This window comes from Crocuta crocuta, unplaced genomic scaffold, assembly GCF_008692635.1.
Source record: "Crocuta crocuta isolate KB4526 unplaced genomic scaffold, BGI_CrCroc_1.0 scaffold267, whole genome shotgun sequence".
NCBI lineage: Eukaryota > Metazoa > Chordata > Mammalia > Carnivora > Hyaenidae > Crocuta > Crocuta crocuta.
In genome coordinates, this window is record NW_027531899.1 from 3,075,020 (window position 1) to 3,097,611 (window position 22,592).

General features: G+C 36.1%; 1 protein-coding gene across 6 annotated transcripts in view; it reads right to left on the bottom strand.

Moving 5' to 3' along the window:
- ZFP30 (ZFP30 zinc finger protein) overlaps window positions 1-22,592 on the bottom strand; it is a 48,906-nt gene that overhangs the window by 23,324 nt on the left and 2,990 nt on the right. For 3 of the 6 annotated variants that reach the window (XM_077773703.1, XM_077773704.1, XM_077773701.1), the window contains 4 exons: window positions 18,457-18,542; window positions 15,711-15,837; window positions 14,637-14,735; window positions 767-8,485 (listed from right to left, as the gene is read on the bottom strand). In XM_077773703.1, the coding sequence (XP_077629829.1) occupies window positions 7,116-8,485; window positions 14,637-14,735; window positions 15,711-15,837; window positions 18,457-18,465 (1,605 nt within the window). In that variant the 5' untranslated portion in view covers window positions 18,466-18,542 and the 3' untranslated portion in view covers window positions 767-7,115. Of the gene's footprint in view, window positions 1-766; window positions 8,486-14,636; window positions 14,736-15,710; window positions 15,856-18,456; window positions 18,543-19,744; window positions 19,824-22,592 lie in introns of those variants that run through there. The other 3 variants (XM_077773702.1, XM_077773705.1, XM_077773700.1) reach the window with 3 other exon arrangements.

Here is a 22,592-nt window from a genome sequence, read left to right on the forward strand (position 1 = left end):
AGCATAGCACACTCTAGTTCTAGCCACGTGGTTGCAAGCAGCAAGGTTGCATTCTTTAAAAAAATTTTTTTAAAATGTTTATTTGTTTTTGAGAGACAGTGAGACAGAGCATGAGCTGGAAAAGGTCAGAGAGAGACACAGACACAGAATCCACAGCAGGCTCCGGGCTCTGAGCTATCAGCATTAAAAAGGAACAAACTATGGATAGATGTGACAACTTAGATCTCAAAAACATTCTGAGTTCTGAAAGCCAATCTCAAAAGGTCACATACTATATGATTCTATTTATATAACTTCATTGAAAAATTATAGATGTAGATGGTTTCCAGGGATTAGTGATGGTAGGTGAGGTGCAGGTGTGATTATAAAGGGGCAGCCTGAGAGAGATCTTTGTATTGGTGGAACAGTTTTGTATCTTTAGTGCAGTAGTGATTACATGAGTCTATATTTATACTCATGATAAGATGACATGTAACTACATATATACATTATATTAATGTCAAATTCTATGTTTTGATATTGTACTCTATGTAAGACGTGACTACTGGTGGAAATTTGGTGAAATGTACCATTTCTGTAGATTCCTGTGTATTTATAAGTATTTCCAAGGAAAAAATTAAAAGAAAAAAATTTAGATGGGCTGAAAAACAGAATGCATACAGCTGAATTGTGAATTAGGAAGCCAGAAGATTTCGTTGCTATACAGGTCAGAGGAACCAAGTGTAATAAAGTGATGCAAAATATTAGAATAAAACCTGACAAAAGATTGAAGTAGAAATTCCACCATCCATTTAATAGAAGCCCCAGAAGATAACAGAGATAATTGAGGAGAGATAATGTTTGAACTAGTAATCAATGAAAGTAACCTCAAAACCAAGAAGGATGTGAGTACTCAATTTGAGAGAGCCTTAACAAGTTAATAAAATACCCATTATCATTAATTCTAATACACATTTTTGATTTTACCATCTGTGAAACTGGAATGCATCTTAGTATAAGTGACACAGAGTACTTTAATTCAATGTTTTCTTTTCTTTAAAATGGTAAATAAAACAAATGGTTCTAAAAGTGATGGCTTTGAAAAAATTAAGTAAAATAGTAATACCTGAAATATAAAAAATAAGTCTTAAAAAACACTGAAAGTTTCAAGAAAGATTTAAAAAACAGTTTACATACATAAGAATAAGAAATACATTAACATTATACTTTCACAGATTATACTCATGTAGGAAGACAATGGAGTAAATCATCAAATTCAGAGAGGAAAAAACAATTCATACCCATTTCCAGACTGTGCCAAACTCTCATTTAAGCATCAATGAAATAAATTAGGCACTTAAGAAACCTTCTCTGAATGTATTCCTGGAAACTATTATCCAACAAAAAACCAAAATAACCAAACAACAGAAATGAGGTGACAAGGTTGCAATTTTCATACAAAAATCAATAGCCTTCTTATATATCAGTAATGATTAATTAGATAATGCAACAAAACATTTCCAGTCATGAAATCAACAAAATGTATAACATGTCTATGATTGAACCAGGCAAGGAATTTGTAAGTTCTTTATCTAAAAGTGTAAAGACTTAACAAAAGACACAGGAGAATGCCTGCTTTTTAAACAGTGTTAAACTAGGTTTAATGCATGGAAGACCTAATATTGTAAAGATTTCAATTTTTATTTTCCCCTGTAAGTACTCTGTCTGAATAGGAGACAGTATAACACCTTGCAGTTTAACAATTTTCTTTGGTAGAAAGGAAAATAGAAGTGATCTTGATTTTTTTCATTGTTTCTGTATATTTTCTCAATTTTTACAAAAAGTTATTTATAAAAAACAAAGGTAAAAAAGTTTAGACAGATACAATACTAATATATATTAAAGCACATTAAAACATCAACAATAAAAAATTACAATAGTGTGATATTCTATGCCATTTTCCTGCCTCTGCAATGATTCATTTACATATAAATATATTTATAAATATATATTATACATATGTATTTCAGAAGCAGACAAAAGGGCACAATGATAAGGGAAGAAATTATTCAATAAATAATAGAGTGTAAAAAATTGAAAAATTTTCCAGCCCCAGTTAATTATTCACTTTCACAAGTCAGGATGATATAAAATTACATGCCAAACAGCAATCTATCAGCAAATTAGTAATAATTTATGAAAAGTAATGCCGTGAGGAATACCATGACAGTGGATAAGGCATTCTCTAAGTCCATGGATGGTAGTTTTATCAAAAGCTTTATATCCAGGAAAAATAAATCCATATCCAGAGTTAAGTTTCTAGTCCAGTGGGGTCAAAACGCTACCTCTTCTATGATGGATGACCCAGTGTAATCAACCTGCTTGCAGTAGCTAGCTGAATACCCCCAAGGAATGATGTTATATTGGAGGGCTCAGTATTGTCTCTCCTTCTGGCAGACTGAGCACTCAGCAATGGTCATAGCCAAGTCAGCCTTGGTGAGTGGAAGTCCATGTTGCTGGTCACATGTGTAACCTCCATCCCTTGCCACCATGCCACTTTGTTCACACGCCCATTGGATGACAGGAGTGGCTGGGGAAACAAGCTATTAGCCACAGAATGGGCCATCCAACACAGGCATCTTCAATTTTTTTGCCCTAATTCAGAGCGGTCTATCCACCTACCTCTCCCCCAGATTTCATTGCCCAAATTTCTAATCATGTTCCTTCTACTACAATGCCACACACTTAGTATCTATTTCCATACTTGTTCCCTTGATTTCTGTCTAAGTTAGGAAACTCAAGTAGTTCTTTTGCACTGTAGTAACCCTCCTCATGGGTCATACTTTGCACTGCACTTTTAGGAGCCTGCTGTGATGGAGTCTAGTGATACGTCTAGAAACAAAAGGGGTGGTTGTGGAGGTTTCTGAGAAAGTGGCATTGTCTTGCATGGCCACAGCCTCAAGGGAGGTCATTAGTTTCCTCAAACAATGCATAGTTAATTCCATCAGATGAAAATGGAAAGGCTGATGCCACCATGGCTGAGGATGCTACTGCCACTAGGGATGGAAAGGCTACTTCTGCTGATGAGGCTACTTCTAATGATAAGGAAGACTCAGTATACAGCAGTTCAATGTCACAGCTATGTCAGAGCCTTCCTACCTGTCCCCACACCATCTTACAGGATCCCATTCTTTCCCAATCAATGACCTCACTTTAACAGCATTTTAACACTGCTTAACTATATTCAGCTGCGAATTTCCCAAATCTTGTTTCAAAAATTCCATTCTTTAGTCATTTCTCTACTTTTTTATTTATTTATTTTTTTTGGTAATCAGCCAGGAGCCAAGCCGCATCTTCAACTTCATTGTTCACAAGTTCTACTTTCCACAAAACACTAGAACGGAATGCAATTTTACCAAGTTCTTTGTCACTTTATGTCACTTTATAAAAGGAAGAGCCTCCTCTGGTTTTCCAATAACATGTTCCTCACTTCCACCTGAGACTTCATCATTACTGCCTTTACCATTCATTTCTACATTCTGTTGATAACTTATTCTCTAAGATTGAAGTTTTCTCTTTAGCTCTTTTCTGAGATATCACCCAAATCACCATTAATGTCCCTATTTTTTGCATGCATCTAAAAACTCTTCCAGCTTTTACCTATTATTAAATTCCAAACCCACTTCCACATTTTTAGATATTTGTTACATTAGCACCCCACTTCTGGTGCCAATAGCTGTCTTACTCATTTCAGACTGCTATAACACAGTACAATAGACTGGGTGGTTTATAAACAACAGCAACTTATTTCTCACAATCCTTGAGGCTGAAGTCTGACATCAGTGTGCCAGCATGGTTAGTTTCTGTCACGAACTGTCTTCCAGAATGAAGACTGCCATTTTCTTGTATCCTCAGGTGGCACAAAAGTGTAAGAGAGCTCTCTGGCCCTTTTACAAGGGGACTAATTTCAGTCAGGAGGGATCCACCATCATAACTTAATTACCTCCACAAGGTTCCACCTTCTAATGTCATCATATTGGGGTGGGGGAGATTAGGATGTGGACACATGAATTTTGAGGAGACAGTCCATTTCAAGGCCCAAATGGCTTCACTAGAGAATCCTACCAAACATATGAAGGATAATTAACAATTCAACATTACCTCTACCAGAAATGGAAGGGAGACAATACTTTGAAACTCATTTTATGAGGCCACAATCACCTTGATAGCAAAATGAGACAAAGACACTAAAATGAAAGCAAATTACAAACTGGTATTCCTCCTGAATATAGAAGCAAAGATCCTAAAAAAAAAAATCCTCAAGAAAATATTAGCACTTTGTAGCAATCACAAGAAATCCAACAATATATTTATGTACTACATACAAAGTGTGCACTACAAACAAATGGGAGTTTATTCCAGTGATGTGAGGCTTGATCAATATTTGAAAATCCATAAAGGTAACCCATCATAACAGAGTAAAAGAGAAAAATCACATTTTACTCATATCAATTGCTAAATATTTCAAATAAATTTAAAGGAAATATAGAAGTTTCCAAGGCAGTGTTTCCAGATAGCAAAGGGTATTCAAAGTTATAATGGGCCTAAAGGGGGTGGGGGTGGGGAATCAAATATATGGTGCTGTCCTGAAAATGTATTCCAAATAATGATGAACCCAACTTTTATCTTTCCTGTGAAATACTAGGGCTTCTAAGAATTTAAAAGTCATTAAAAAATTTTTTTTAATGTTTTTTATTTATTTCTGAGACAGAGAGACAGCATGTGCAGGGGAGGGTCAGAGAGAGAGGGAGATACAGAATGGGAAGCAGGCTCCAGGCTCTGAGCTGGCTGTCAGCACAGAGCCCAACGCAGGGCTCGAACCCACAAACCGTGAGATCATGACCTGAGCCAAAGTCGGACGCTTAACCGACTGAGCCACCCAGACGCCGCTAAAAGTCATTTTTCTATGCAGCCTCATAGGGAACCTGATAGAGAAAAGCTGTTGCTTCTTTGAGTGAACCCTAATAAAATTCATAGAAAATACAGTTTTTAGGGGTACCTGAGTGGCTAAGTTGAAGATTGAAACCAAATCTTGACTTCAATTTAGGTCATGATTTCAGTCTTGAGACGGAGCCCTGCGATGGGCTCCATGCTAATAGCACACAGCCTGCTTGTTTTTCTCTCTCCCTCTCTCTCTGCCCCTCCCCTGCTCATGTGCATGTTCTCTCTCAAAATAATAATTTTTAAAAATTAAAAAAAAGAAAATACAGCTTTTAAGACAACTGTACTACTTAAAGCACTGCAAGCTTGAACTTAATGGTACAGAAACAGTACAAATGAAAGGGCCTTGGGATCCCAAGACATCTACAGGCTAAAAACAGTCTGGGAAAACTGGTCAGCTATAAACACAGGCTACCTTTCATGAAGGGGGGGAAAAACAGCATGATTCAGGGTAGAACCAAGACTTCAGTATGCAAACATGCTACTTGCAAGCAGAAAGACACTTAAATTGGGTTCTGAATATCCCACTGAATATCCCAAAAGAGGAATGCTGGGAGAAACAGAATATACATTACATCCTTTTTTAAAAACTAAATCTTCAAAACCTCATGTGTACTTTACACCGAACACCATTTTAATTCGAACTAGCCACAATTCAAGTGCTCAGTTTTGAGTGCTCAACATGTTGCTGGCACCTATCTTATTCGACAATGAAGGCCTACTCCATTAATTTCCATAGTCAGTTGTAGTAATTGCTTTTCAAACTCGTTCTTTAAATATATGAAGTACCATGGGACAGGCATGATAACAGAGGTAGCAATAAGTGAACTAGGTAAAATTTGGATCTTCCATCTGTATTTCCCAAATATGGTATAGCATATTTAATATCTCAATGTGCAGAACTTTGACAACATCCAAAAATTTTGATATGTAGTCATTTAAAAAATCATTTACTTCAATTTGGTTATAATTACATAGCTAATTTATCTTTAAAATAATATTATGGAAAAATTCAAATACATAAAAGTAAATAGTAAAAACAAAATAAACAAAAACCATGTACTCAAGACTTATCTTACCATCACTTTCACAAACTTAAGTTATCCATCCTTATTGTTCTTTTGCTTGAGCATTTTTTAAAAGTTCCAGACATCATGCCATCTTATGTGTATAAACTTATCTCTAACATTTTTATATAACCACGATGCTATTAAAACACCTAACAAAAACATGTATTTATTATCTGTCAATATTCCGTTCCCCAATTGTCATAAAAATGTCCTTTTTACATGTTTGTTCAACTTGTGATCTAATTCACTACATTTGATTGATATACATTTCTTCAGACTCTTAAAATTTAAGAGTTCCACCTCCCTTTTATCAATGCCATTTTACTGACTGAGAAGCCAGGTCCACTCCTCTTGTAGAATTACCCACATTTTAAATTTGTTTCATTGCTTCTTCTTGTGTCCTGTTCTTCTGTTCCCTGAATTTTCCCTAAACTGGGAGTTAGCTCTTGATGTTTAGATTCAAGTTCAATATTTTTTGGCAACATGTGTATGTCTTATTGTAACTCATTAGGGGGCACAAAATATTTTGTCCTATTTTGAGATTAAAATTGATCAGTGGGTATCTACTGGCCTTATCCTCCACCAAGAATCATGCCTAGATCCATTCTTTTATTAAGTGCTACAAAATTCTCTAATAAAGAACTTTAGCTTATCAACTTCTAGTGCTCTAAAATACAGTTCAACAGGAAATGCAGGCTAAATGATTTTCCTCTCAGTTATCAGTTTTTGGAATGAGTTAGTGCCCTAGCAACCTTCATAGGTATATTATACAGATGGGAAAAATAGAGGTGATGATAGGTAAGATTAAAAAGTTTTTCTATATTCACTCCTTTAACAAGAGTTTCTTTCTAGAAAACATTTCCCAAAGTTTAACATGGTTTTTAGTGGTGAGAAAAGGCTTCTAAAAATTCATGAAATTAATATATCATTTCCTTCAAATAAAACCTATTTAGTTTAGCTATAAGCATGAAGCACTAAGGGATTCCTATATTCAAAAACTTTTCCCCTAGAATTTATTTTCTAATGCCCCTTAACACAAAATTCACAGTGGAAGGTTTTCCTAAATTATTTAGTTACATTATGAATTCGCTGATGGTAAGTAAGATGTGAATGTTGTCTAAATGCCTTTTTACACTCCTTACATTTATATGGTTTTTCACCAGAATGGATTCTCTGATGTTGAATAAGTGATGAATGAAGCCTAAAGGCCTTTCCACATTCCTTACAGTCATAGGGTTTCTCACCAGTATGAATACTCTGATGTTGAGTAAGTTGTGACAGCAGTCTAAAAGTCTTCTCACATTCCTTACATTTATAAGGTTTCTCACCAAAATGAATACTCTGATGTTGAGTAAGTTGCGAGAACAGTCTAAAGGTCTTCCCACATTCCTTACAGTCATAGGGTTTCTCTCCAATATGAATACCCTGATGTGAAATAAGTTCTGAATAACGACGGAAGAACTTCCGACATTCCTTACATTCATAAGGTTTCTCGCCAGTATGAATTCTCTGATGGAGAGTCAGATGATAACCACGACTAAACGTCTTTCCACATTCTTTACAATCATAAGGTTTCTCACCTGTATGAATTCTCTGATGGAGAGTGAGTTGTTGGCGCACTCTGAAGGCCTTTCCACATTCCTTACATTCATAGGGTTTTTCACCAGTATGAAGTTTGTGATGTACTCTAAGGCCTGTACTACACAAAAAAGCCTGCCCACAGTCCTTACATTCATAGCACTTCTCAGCAATATTAAGTCTCTGATGTCGTGTGAGGTGTGCATACTGTCGAAAGGTCTTCCCACATTCCTTACATTCATAGGGTTTCTCACCAGTATGAATCCTTTGATGAAGATTAAGTTGTCCTCGTACTCTGAAGGCCTTCCCACATTCCTTACATTCATAGGGCTTCTCACCAATATGAGTTCTCTGATGTACTCGAAGATCTGCACCACATGTAAAGATCTTCCCACATTTTTTACATTCAAGGAGTTTGTCAGAAGTATGAATTCTCTGATGTCGACTCAGGTGGGCACACTGTCTAAAGGCTTTTCCACATTCTTTACATTCATAAGGTTTTTCACCAGTGTGAATTCTCTGATGGAAAGTAAGCTGTTGGCGTACTCTAAAGGCCTTCCCACAATCCCCACATTCATAGGGTTTCTCTCTATTATGGATACTCTGATACAGAGTAAGAGATGTGAGTTTTCTGTAAGTGGGCATTTTTTCAGAGGTGGTTTTTTTCACTTGCTGGAAATATCCCTCTTGAGAATTCTCTTGTCCCTCAAACTTTTTATATTCATAATCTTTTCTGATAAAGGAGTTTTCAAGGCCACAACTTCTAATTCTTCTCACTATCTCCCACTGAGATAAATTCATTTCACAAATATCCTTTTCTTGAAATAACTTTTTAGTGTCATATCTGGATTCTAAGTCTGAAAGAAAATAAGATATTTATATCTTATATCATATTTTATCAGGCTATCTTCTTATTCTAGAAAAAGTTAACAAGCAAATAAAAAACTTTATAATAGAAAATAAAGCTCAATTAAAGTAAATTAGCTGAAAATCTCATCAAAGTTTGAGAATCTTTAAATTTTTAATGACTACGCTTTTTAAATAATGTACAAACATCTTACCATGAATAACATGGCCTTTGTTTACCATAAGATATCATCTCAAGCCACTGCCCACTTTGTTCGCTATATTCCTATCCCACTAGTCTCCTTTCTGCTCCTAGAATATGTCACAATCTTTTCATTTCTTAGAGCTTTTCACTAACAACTGAAATTTCCAGGAATGCCAACTTGCATTCTCTACATATTGGGTTCCTTTCATCCTTTAGGTACGATGTTAAAAATCAGACCCATGCTGACTTCATCTAATTTATATATTTTATTTTCTATCCCAGTAACTTGTTCCTTGTTTCTTAACACTTTTTTTATTTTGTTGTTACATATTCATTAATTTTCCCATTTTAAAATTCTCTTTATTTTTTTACCTTAAACCCTTCCAAGGGCAGAAGCAACCTTTCATTTATCATTGAATTACAAACTCATAGCCTATAGTAACTATTGTTAAATTCTCATAATTGGTTAACAGTTATTACACATGTTCTCTTGCCTCTAATCTTATACCTTATTACACTGAGGTAAATATTTTTTATCACTTCCTATAGCAATGGGAAACAAAAGCACATCTAATCTATCTCAAGTATATAAACGAAAAATGGTGATGTCTTCACATCTGATCATCTTTCCAACTGTCTACTTTCATCACTTAGATATCTCCACTACAGCTCATTTTCTACTTTGCATAGTCATGAGGAAACTTTGCCTTTTTTCAGAAGGTTAACAAGAAGCTCTACTTACATCTTTATTTTAGCTTATATAACTACACACATTTATCTTACAAACGGCCTGTTTTGTTCCTTCATACCCTTCCCTATATTCTCCCTACAGTCCTCAAAGCCAATGCCATTTAGGTTCTACCTAGAAAGTATTTTAGTGATTTTTCAAGCATAAGAACAGTTTTATACCATACTAACATGCTAATAAAATTCTGAGCAAAGAAATGTTTTTTTCAAATGTGTATTTTCTCAAAAATTTTGCAATTAAGAGTTCATTACTTTTCAAAAAGGAAATGGTATTTTTAAAAACTAGAACACAGGAACAACACAATACTGTATAGTAAGGAGGATGAATAATCTATGCAACAACATGGATCAATCTTACAAAAATAATGGTGAGTAAACAAAGCCAGGCATATAAGAACATATACTGTATGGTTCCATTTTTATAAGTTTCAAAAACAGTAAAACTAATCTATGGAGTTGTTAGAAGTCAGGATAGTGGTTAGTTTTTGTGGGGAGAAATGACTGTATGGAGTTAGGAGGGAGCTGCTGCTTCTCTTTTTTTTTTCTTTTTGAGACTTTCATTTATTTAAGTACTCTACATCGAATGTGGGGCTCGAACTCAGGACCCTGTGATTAAGAGTCACATGCTCTTCCAGTTGAGCCAGCCAGGCGCCCCAGGAGGGAGCTTCTAATATCGTAGGAAATCTCTATGTTGGTGCTAGTCAGATGGGTGTGATCACTTTGTGAAAATTCAGTGAGCTGTTTACTTATGATTTCTGGGCTTTTTTGGTATGTATTTATGTTTCAGTAAGTTTGCTTAGAAAAGGATTACCAAAAACATTAAAAAGTAACATGATTTAAATAGTATAGACAAAATATGAGCAGAGACAGGTAAATGATCATAGAAAATACCACTATAGGGGCGCCTGGGTGGCTCAGTCGGTTAAGCGTCTGACTTCGGCTCGGGTCATGATCTCATGGTTCAGGAGTTTGAGCCCTTCGTCAGGCTCTGTGCTGCCAGCTCAGAGCCTGGCGCCTGCTTTGGATTCTGTGTCTCCCTCTCTTTCTGCCCCTCCCCCACAGGTACTCTGTCTCTCTCTCTTTCTCTAAAAAATAAAACATAAAATTAAAAAAAAAGAAACTATCGCTATGAAATCTGTGTGTCTTCCTCCCTCCCTCTCCCCTTAGTTCCTTCCATCCTCACACTTTCCCTCTCCCCCTTCTCTCTGTCTCCATTTCCCTACCCCAAAAAAGGAATAAAAAATTTTGGCAACTTTGTAAGAATCTTTAGGGAAAAGTCAATTTAAGGCTTCATTAAGACAAATAAGATATAAATGTTATATTAAATGACTAATAATTAGCTGAATAACTGTAGTAAATAAGTAGGCAGCTATAAGGGTATGACAAACGTTATAAATGGTAATTTCAAAGGATTTACTTATAAATTAAAAAGTAAAAACCAGTAATGGAAAATGAAAGTCATAAAAAATTTAACAGCAGGAAAGTCACAGTTAAAATAAAAATAAAGCCAAAAATATTTGTAAGAAAATGAGAAAGTATTCACAGCATAAATGCTCACACAAATTGACATAAGAAATATTAAACAATGGAAAAATAGAATAAAGGAGATGAGCAGACAATGCACAAAATAAATATAAGTATACACAAAATTAAGGCAAAGTGTCTATATTTGCATACACAGACTCACACCACACAAAAAGAACAAGTTATAAAATTTATCCTATAGAGGCTCCTGGCTGGCTCAGTTGTTGAAGCATGCAACACTTATCTCAGGGTTATAAGTTCAAGCCCCATATTAGGTATAGAGATTACTTAATAAAATTATATATATGTATATAGTTTATATTTATAATATAAAATTATATGTATACATGATTATATTCTATAAAACTTAAAGGTTTTCATTAAAAACCAAAACATTTCCAATGTGGATATAGTGAACCTGAGACTCTCATATATGTCCCCACCCATTAAAAGACATACTAGATTAAGACCGTGGCATGCTGAAAATTCTCACCTAGGAAACTACTCTACAGTGTGAACACTGAGATGTAACGTTATGATTTCTGTAAATAAAAAGTCAGTGATACTGTTTATGCCAGTTCTTATCTTTGCAAGCTACTAAGACAATCATTTCTATAAAAACAAAGATGAATACTTTAGGTTCTTGTTTTACTTTAAATAAACTGAAACTAGAAATAACAGCCTATGTAATATATATGTGATCTAAACAAGAAAAAATTGGCTGGACCTACAATGAAACAAAAGGTCAAACTAAACATCAAAAGACTGACCTATGGTTAAGAAATTTTAATGTTCCAATTTTTAAGACATATGTAAAATATTTAACTATTTAAAATTAATAAGCCAAACACTAGCTTGGATTCTACTGAATCAAGAACTTTAGTAAACAATGCAAATGTGAAAACACAATATTAGCCCATCATAGATCAATATAAAAGGAGAAATGTTCTTTCCACTTTCAAGGTATCAGCTTAAATTAAAAAGAAAATGAGGAGTAATTACCTGGCCACAAAATTAATTTGTTTTCTGAGGTATAATGTCTTTCATTACCTTTTTTTGTTGTTGATACAAGATAATATGGAATACAGAATATTTATGACAGAGGCAGCATTGGTTATATTAACACCAGGGTCAATGTATCAAGAAGTCTGTAAATATTAAAACCCTATGACCACAGAATTGTAATTCTGAGAATCAATACAGACTAAATACTAAATAATCCATACTGAATCCCAATAAAATACCAATCTTCACATTCTGCTGGGAATCTTACTGCTTACTTAAACAAGAAATTAGAAGCAACTGAAAGAAAAATATGTATTCTCCCCTTCACATTATTCAAACAACCTGTGTCCATATCCTTGTCATAAGCATGGGTTTTCTTCATAAATTGGCTCCTATTCCTTCCCATCTACCAAAAGCCATTCCTTACAATATTATCTATCTCTCTACTCCGTCAATTTTCATTTCTTTGAAATCATTCCCTTCAACATTTAATATGTTTGAATACCTCGTATAGTAGAAGACATTTCCTATATCCCATGTGTCTACTTTTATGGCAAAATTCCTCCAAAGAGTTGTATATATTTTTATCACTGTCTCATCTCTCATTTTCTTCTTATTTCCCAAAAACTTCAAAATAAAAGTTTACTACAGAGCATCTTTAACATACACAAAAGTAGAAGAGTTTAATAAATGTCCATGCATCTATGACCCAGCCTCAAAAACCACCAACCCCTTCCCAACCCAGGCCAATGCACACCTCAATCCACTCTCTTCATATTATTTGACACAAATCCCATATATTCATTTTTTTTTTACTTACAGGATTTATTTCTAATCATAATACCATTATCCAAACCTAAAAAATGAACACTAATTCTTTAAGATTATAAAAAATCAGTGTTCATACTTCCAACTGTCTCAAAGATAAAGTTTTAAGTAATTTAATAATAGTAAATTTATCCCCCCAAAAGTCCATAGAATACAACTAGTTGACAGGTCTTTTACATGTCATTTAACCTACAAGTTCTCCTGTAATCTTTCAATTTTCCTTGTAATTTACTTGTTGAAGAAACTGTTTTTGACCCCAGAGTGTTTCCCATTTCATAATTTTACGGCACATATTCCCAAGAGTCAGTAGAACATGTTCCTCTATCTTCTTCCCATAAACTGGTAGCTGGCTTTAGACACTTGATCAGACTTAGGACCAATTTTATTGGCAAAGTAACTTCATAGGTGATAATGTGTCCTTTCATTAGAAGAAGTATGTCTGGTTGTCTCTATTTCTGTGATGTTATCAGTATTGATGTTCAATGCCTAGATTCAGTTGTTCATTATGGGTTCCAAAATGGTAATACTCTAATTCTGCCATCTTTCATTTATTCACTGAATACTTTTATTAAGAAAAGCATCCCTCAGGGCACCTGGGAGCCTGGGTGGCTCAATCAGTTGAGTGTCTGACTTTGGCTCAGGTCGTGATCTCATGGTCTGTGGGCCCCATCTCAGGGTCTGACATTGGGCCCCATCTCAGGGTCTGACATTGGGCCCCATGTCAGGCTCTGTGCTGATAGCTCAGAGCCTAGAGCCTGTTTCAGATTCTGTGTCTCCCTCTCTCTCTGCCCCTTCCCCACTCATACTGTCTTTCTCTCTCTCAAAAATAAATTAACATTAAAAAAAAAGAAAGACATCCCTCTGTCTAATAGCTATTGGTACTTATAGTTATTGGTACTTATAAGCTATTGGTAGCTTATAGTTCTTATAAGGAGTGCAGAATATTTCTTTTCCTTTATATTTATATTTTCCAAATGAGTTATATCTGTAGTAGTTCCCAATGGTGAGCAATTTACTATTAGTATCACTAAGAATTTATGGAATTAAGCGTATTTTATGTGTTATAACAAGCTGTAGTTATGTGTATAGTCAAATAATTCCATCTTTGACCAGCTAGAGCCTCTTCAAACTGGTTTCTGTACTCTGACCACCCTATCTAAAGTTATCCAATTCACCCATCATAATTCTCTATATTCTTACCGTACTTACTTTTCTTCATAATACTTAATCACTTTATGATATTTGGTAACCCATTTGTTTGTTTATTGTATGACTTCCCTACTACAATGTAAACTTCATGAAAAGAGCAATGAAGAAATACATATACAAAAGATGAATTAGAAACAAATTAGATCCAAAATACAGGTAAAATGGTTGTCATTACAGGAGTACCTGGGTGGCTCATTCCATTAAGCACCCAACTCTTGTATCAGTTCAGATCATCATCTCACGATTGTGAGATGAAGCCCAGTGCTAATCATTGAGGCTGCTTGGGATTTTCACTCTCCTTGCCTCTCTGCCCCTCCCCTGTTCATGCTCTCTCCCTCTTCCTCTTTCTCAAAATAAATAAATAAACATTAAAAAAAATTTTCCTTATTAAAAAAAAAAAAAAAGATGGTTGTAATTAGGGAAGAAAGCTTTCCCCCACTGAAATGACAAGGAAATAGAAGTGAAGAAACAAATGGTAAGCCAAGGTATAGATGAAATTTCTTTGGTGGCGCATGTTGAGATCTAAGTTTTCTTCCCAGGTTTCAGGGCTTTTCTGCATTATCAATACCTATGGTGTACACTTCCTTCCAGCAGGCTGTGCCATGCCATAACCATGTATCTCTGCCTGATTAAAACTTACTCACCTAGGCTCCTTCTTCTTCTCTCAGCCCTCACAACCATCCATGGATCCTTCCCTTGCTCTAGTAGGGTAATCACATCTGGCTTAGAAATGGAACACCCTGCTTAAAAAAATACAAGGGAATGTAATGAAGAATTTACTTGATTAAGCCTGCAGGATGAAGTGGAGTAATGGGAATGAAAAACATTCATATTAGTATTACTTCAGGATCACAAGGAATAACAAGAACAGAAGTAGGAACATTGTCTTATTTTAATTTAAACTCATACAGACTCTGTCCCTTAAGAGGAAGGAATGATTTTTTTTTGGGAAAGTAATGATTTGAGAACACTGATTTTCAAATCCTGCCTCTGCTACCTGGGTCACTATGGCCTTAGTTTTCTGTTGTAAAAAGGAAATAACTATATCTACCCATAGGACTGTTGTAAACTTTGGTTAATAAATGTAAAGTGTTTGGATAAGTGCTGAGTACACAGTAGACACTATGCATACTTATTAGGGACGTTTATTTGCTATTTTTTGCTATTTTTTGCTATTTTTCTAAGAGGAAAATAATTAGTTTCTTGCCAGGATATTCATTCAATATTAAATGCAAAATTCATGCATTTAAAATTTTTAAGTATAAATCATTTAAAAGGTAGTATATCTGTTGTGGTAAATTCAATGTGTCCACTTGACTTTTAACAAACTTGATTCAACCCAGCAACACTATGTTGTACAAGCTTTTTAAATAGATATGTGGAGCTGGATACCTCTGGTCTTCCTACTCACATTCAGGTGAATTAACAGATAATAGACCATCTATAGCAATAGGAAACCAGATTTCTTTGATAACTGGTTTTGCTATAAGTGTCTCAGAATACATCTATCTGTCATTAAAGAGAAGCAATTACAGAGAAGGCAAAGAAAGACATAAAGGTCACTGAATTATGGGGGTAGCTGAAGGAACTATTTAAATACTTAATGGCTGAAGATGCCTACTCCCAAATACAAAGAAAATATTCAGCTAGTTTTTAGAAAGACAGCTGTGAAATTCAGTCTTATGAATTTCTGAATTATGTGACACAGATGAGCTTACCCACTGACACCAAGTTGCTATAGTTCTCTAATATCACATCTCTGTACAAATTCCTCTGATATGAGTTCAGGCATTCCCACTCTTCCTGAGAAAAGTCTACAGCCACATCTCTGAACATCACCAAATGCTGAAATGACAAACACATGTATTATTTCTAAAATTATTTATTTCTGTAAAGGGCCAATATTTAAGCTTTGCATGCCACATATGGTCTGTTTCATATCCTTCCCCTTTCCCTTCTTTTTTTTAAACAATTCTTTTGAAACACAGTTAGCTCAAAGGCTGTATTAAAACAGGACAAGAGGGTGCATGGGTGGCTCAGTCAGTTAGGTGTCCAACTTTGGCTCAGGTCATGATCACATGGTTTGTGTTTGAGCATCACACAGGGCGCTGTGCTGACAGAGCCTAGAGCTCAGAGCTTAAAGCCTGCTTCAGATTCTGTTCTCCCTCCCTCTGCCCTTCCTCTGCTCATGCTCTGTGTTTCTCTCTGTCAAAAGTAAACGTTAAAAAAAATTTTTTTTAAATAAATAAAAACAGGCCAAGGGATGAATCTGGGTCATGAGCTGTAGTTTGCCAAACACTGCTAGAGACAAAATTTTCAATGTACTATGGGAAACCTAATTTTATTTATTCCTAGATATGTTGACATAAATTAATCAGAATTTCACAATTAACTTAAATAGTGAACATAAAAACACTGCTTGCAATGGGCTTAAGTGGGCCTAAAAAATTCTCAATAAATGTGCTTTATTCAAACTCCTTTTTCTTTAAGGGTTAGAAAAAATTTTTTGATGAATTTCTTTCCTTCCAAATGACCCATAAAATTTCTGTATTTTAAATTTTTTTTCATGTTTTATTTATTTCTAGGAGAGAGAGAGAGACAGCGTGAGCAGGGGAGGGTCAGAGAGAGAGGGAGTCACAGACTGAAACAGGCTCCAGGCTCTGAGCTGGCAGTCAGCACAGAGCCCGACGCGGGGCTCGAACCCATGAACCGCGAGGTCATGACCTAAGCGAAAGTCGGACGCTTAACCAACTAAGCCACCCAGGCGCCCCAAAATTTCTGTATTTTAAAAAGTAGAGTTTGGGAACACCTGGATGGCTCAGTTGGTTAAGCGTCCGACTTTGGCTCAGGTCATGATCTCGCAGTTTGTAAGTTTGAGCTCTGCGTCAGGCTCTGTGCTGACAGCTCAGAGCCTGAGGCCTGCTTTGGAATCTGTGTCTCCCCGTCTCTCTGCCCCTCCCCAGCTCATGCTTTGTCTCTATCTCTCAATAATAAATCAATGTTAAAAAAATTTTTAAGTAGAGCTTGGGGGTGCCTGGGTAGCTCAGTCGCTTAAGTGTCCGGCTCTTGATAAAGTCAAGATCCCAGGGTCGTAGGATAGAGCCCCATGTTGAGCCCTGCTTTGAGTCATGCTCAACGCGGAGCCTGCTTGAGGTTCTTTCTCTCTCTTTCTCTTCCTCTGACCCTCTCCCCTGCTTGTGTGCTCTCTCTCTCAAAAATCTAAAAAAATAAATTTAAAAAGTAGAGATTGTATGAAATTAAAGAATTTCTTCCAGACCTCACTTCATCATTGTATCGTTAGCATTTTTTTGTTATAACAAGTACTTTACTGAATATTTTAAATTTACTAAACAGTATCCATTTTGTGTTACTTAGTAATGATTCTATTTAGATATTTCTATATTTTTAAGTATTATTAATACTTAATATTTATAATAATAATATATAATACTTAATATTAATACTTAATATTAATAAATATATTAAGTTATATTTAAATTTTAAGTTACACAAAATCTCTGATGCTGCAATGTCCACTATTCTTAGACACATGTAGTTATTGAGCACTGAAATTGTAGCTAGTCCCAATTTAGATGTGCTGTAATTATAAAATACATACCTGCTACTATAGACTTTAGAAAGAAAAAAATGTAAAATATAATTTCCATACTGATTACACTTTAAATGATAACATTTTGGCTATATATTTATTGAGTTAAATAAAATATTAACAGTACATGCTACTTTTTACTTTTTTAATGTGACTGCTAAAAGTTCAAGATGACATAAGCGTCTCGCATATTATTCTATACTTTTCATGAGACGATATGCTGCCTTAAAAAGGCACTAATTCTTTGGGGTGCCTGGTGGCTCAGTCAGTTGAGTGTCCAACTCTTGGTTTCAGCTCAAGTCATGATCCCAGGGTCGTGGGATAGAGCCCCGCATCAGGCTCCACACTGAGCACAGAACCTGATTAAGATTCTCTTTCTCCCCCTCTGTCCCTATCCCCAACTAGTGTGCACTCTCTCTCTCTGTCTCTAAAAATTTTTTAAAGGCACTAATTCTATATTTTTAATATGTGACTACTAGAAAATTTTAAATTACATATGTAACTTGCATTATAATCCTTTTAGATGGCGCTGCTCTAAAGTGTTCTCCAGTACTGAGAGTCTCAGATCAAACAATTTCCTCTACGGACTTCACTTCCCATTTTATCCCTGCTCTAGACAAAGACTGAACACCTAGGAGATGCAGAATAATTTGGTCAATACACACATGGACATGGATGGAGAAGAGAGAGGCAAACAGAAGGGACCTGGGCTGCCTGATTCCACCCCTTGCTAGAATGGGAGACTGGGGAGAAGCTGTTGGGTGGGGCTCTGCTAAGAAGTTTCAGGATATCTAATGAGAATGTTCACATAACCTGAAAAAATTATAGTAATTCAAACAGAAACACCAACTTACATGAGCCATGATTTTAGAGTTGCAAGAACTGGTTAGTTTTCCTCAAAGGTCATTTCCTGGAGAAGCGGAGTCCACAGAAGCTAGAGCTGGGGGAAGAAGGTGAAGCCATAAGAAGAAAATTGCCTCAGAGCAACCAAATTTTAAAAAGTCACACTACTACTCTCTTCCTACAGCCCTCTCCCGCCAACAATACACAGACAAGTTGTAAGAGGTAGGATGTAGTTTAGACAAATAGATGTCCTTAAAGCCACAGGAAAATCAGTTGCACAAGGACAGACATAGAACAGAGACTCTCTTGCATGGAAGCACAAAATATCCAGATACTTTAGCCGGAGGGTTTCCAGTTAGTCCCGTGCCCCAGGGAGGCTGATCTGGACTTGAGAATAGACTGTCTAGGCCTGTCCTGAGCAGATCCATTTCCCTCCATTTCCACCTTCCCAGCCAAGAAGTGGTTACATCATCTAACCCAGAACTTCTGTCTAAGACTCAGGAATGTGGCTGGGCTCCCTAAACATAAACACAGAAAATAATATGGACAAGAATTTCCTAAACTTTGCTAGACACTGGAAAGAGTCAGGATTTTTAAATCACCCTCAGATTTTATAAAATTTCTGCCAGGTTATCATAATGAGTACCAATCCCCTGGAGGGCTTATTAAAACACAGCTTGCAAGGCCTCACTCCTAAAGTTTGGAATTTAGTAGGGGTTTAGGGTTGGGCTTGAGAATTTGCAAGTTCCCAAGAGATACTTGATGTTGCTTGTCCAAATGTCACAATTTGAGAACTACGTGCATAGACCATGCCAGTGGTCTTTATTATGACAAAACTATACTTGCACACTGGGATCCCTTCCTAAGGGGAGGGCAAACTACCATTCCCAGAGCTCATCAGTCACCATTTGTCTGTTCAGAATTATCAATACTGCTGGCATGATCTCATTTATCAACCAATCTCTCTTGGAACCCAGACTGGGGAAAGTGAATTTGTGAAACCTGACCATGGCTAATTCTCTAGAAAGTAGAAATGACTCATTAGTTAAATAATAATAATAATAACTAAGGAAATACATATTAAAGGAATTGGATAAGTAGATTTGAAAAATTGATGATACTACTTACTACTAAGGTTGTAGGGAAATGGACACTTAAGGTATGATGTAAAACGATGTGTGGGAAGTGTTTATAATGGGACCAAAAAAGCTGGAAAGAACCTAAATATGCTTTAGCAGGTTAAATAAATTACTGTACATTCATACACTGGCACTAAAAACCCATGAAAAATGAGAGTACCTGGTTGGCTCAGTGGGAAGAGTGTGCAACTCTTGATCTCTGGGTCATGAGTTCAAGCCCCATGTTGGATGTAAAATTACTAAAAAAATAAGTAAACTTTTAAAATAATAAAATAAATTTAAATTAAAAAAACACTAAAACTGAAGGTAAAATTCTTATTTGATGTCATGGGAAGATGGTCACTACAAATTGCTGGTAGAAGGTAGGTTAAGAAATAATTTTGTAGTGTAATTGTATATTTGTCAGGAAAACTACTTACATAAACATACATGTATATGATGAGGGAGTATAACACAAGCTAACACCCCATAAACACCCCCCCCCACCCGGGGGGATATGTATGATATTCCTCAGGCCCTTCTGGCTGTTCAAGAACAAAGGAAAGGGAAGAAAACAAATGGTTAACTGATAGAGATCACAGTCACGCAGGACATGAGTCTCCATCAGTTTACATATGCCTTAGTAAATGACAAAAAAAATTGATAAGATTGCCCAATCTCCAGAAACCTATAGCCTCAATTTCCTGGAGCCCCAACATCACCCTCCTCTCCACAGTGATGTGGGGGACAAAAGCAAGAAAGAAATGGCAGGTAAAATTAAATTTTATGGTCTACTTCATATTGTAAAGAATCCATCGGAAATTCAGCCAAACGCTTCACCTGTATCCCACTTGGTAAAAAGTCAGTGCCATATTCTAAGTGTTCCTGTCTCTGAAAGGACTATGAAGTGAAAAGTTGGGTAAGGAATAGCCAACAATAGAATGCTTGTTGAAAGAATTGCTCAGGCAGTTTGAACATTACTGCTCAATAACTGATTTCTTCAATAATTTATAAAACATCCATAAAAGGGAATACTAAAGTAATCATTAAATGCTAAGTTTTAGACATGGAAAGAGCCTAAGTGTCCATCAACAGATGAATGGATCAAGAAGATGTGGTTTATCTATACCATGGAATACTACATGGCAATGAGAAAGAATGAAATCTGGCCATGTGTAGCAACATGGATGGACCTTGAGGGTGTTATGCTTAGCGAAATAAGTCAGGCAGAGAAGGACAAATATCACATGTTTGCACGTATAGGAGGATTAGGAGGAACTTGACGGAGGAACAAGGGGGAGAAGAAGGGCGGAAATGGTGGGGGAAAGGGAGAGAGGCAAACCATGAGAGACTCTTGAATGCTGACAAAAACTGAGGACTGATGGATGTGGGGGGGAGGGGGGATGGGCATGGAGGAGGACACTTGTGGGGATGAGCACTGAGTGTTATGTGGAAACTAATTTGACAATAAACTATTTGTAAAAAAAAAAAAATGCTAAGTTTTAGAAAAACAGTTAAGGAATATGAAGTATTTTCAAGATACACTGAGAGTAAAAAAATCAGTTTACAAAATAATATATAATATGATTAGTTATTTAATTACTTTTTTTTTTTACATTTATTTACTTTTGAGAGACAGAAACAGAGCACCAGGTGGGGAGGGGCAGAGAGAGAGGGAAACACAGACTCCAAAGCAGGCTACAGGCTCTGAGCTGCCAGCACAGGGCCCAACATGGGGCTCAAACTCACGAACCATGAGATCATGATCTGAGCCAAAGTCAGACACTTATCCAACTGAGCCACCCAGGTGCCCCAATATGATTAGTTATTTTAAATCATCAATATGAAACAGACATCAATAGATGGGGGAAATCTATATATTTAAATTCTGACATTTTAAAATTAATTTTAAATTATAATAAGTCTCTCAATTTAACTGTCATTTCTTTCTTATGAATTGCAATTACTTGGAAAATTTCTCAAACAAGAAGGGGAATGCTGGGATTTTACCTTTCTCCATAGATCCATGATTATAAAATCCAAGAGGGCACTGAATGTCTCTTTTAAACTATAAACTAGAGGGGGGTGCCTGGGTGGCTCAGTTGGTTAAGGGCCCAACTCTTAGTTTCAGTTTAGGTCATGATCTCATGGTTTATGAGATCAGGTTCCACATGGGGACTCGGTGATGACATCAGGGAGCCTGCTTGGGATTCTCCCTCTCCCTCTCTCTGCCCCTTCCCCACTCGCACTGTGTCTGTCTCTCTCAAAATAAATAAATAAGCTTAAAAAAATTAAACTAAGAACTAGAGGTCTTGATTTCTTTTACATTTTTAATTAGGGTTATCCCATTATTCAGAAATAAAACCGTATACAAAAACACATGCTTGTAGAAATATTTTGGGAAAATATGCTCTAAATATTAATGGTGATTATTTTTGGATGTTGGAACCATGGATAATTTTATTTTCTTCTCTTTTAGGTCCCTTAGCACTAAACATTTCACAAGCCTAAATTAACTCCATCAGAAATATTGTTTTAAAAAGTTATTCTCGTTGGGGTGCCTGGGTGGCTCAGTGGGTTAAACGTCTGACTCTTGATTTTGGCTCAGGTCATGATCTCATGGTTTGTGAGATCAAGTCCCACTTTGGGGTTCTGCACTGACAGCACAAAGCCTCCTTGGGATTCTCTTCTCCTCCCTCTCTCTGCATCTCCCCTCCACACACACACACACACACACACACACACACACACACACGCACGCACACACTCTCTCTCTCTCCCTCTCTCTCAAAATAAAGAAATATTTTTTAAAGCTAAAAATAAATAAAAATTTTTAAAAATCTATTCTCATTAAAAGAAGTTTTTAGTGATTTGGGAGAATGGGATACCTTATAGTCATTAAGAAAACTGTGATTTGCAGGGTGCCTGGGTGGCTCAGGTCATGATCTTCCATTTGAGCCCTGAGTAGGGTTCTGTGTTGACACCTCAGCGCCTAAAGCCTGCTTCAGATTCTGTGTGTGTCTCTCTCT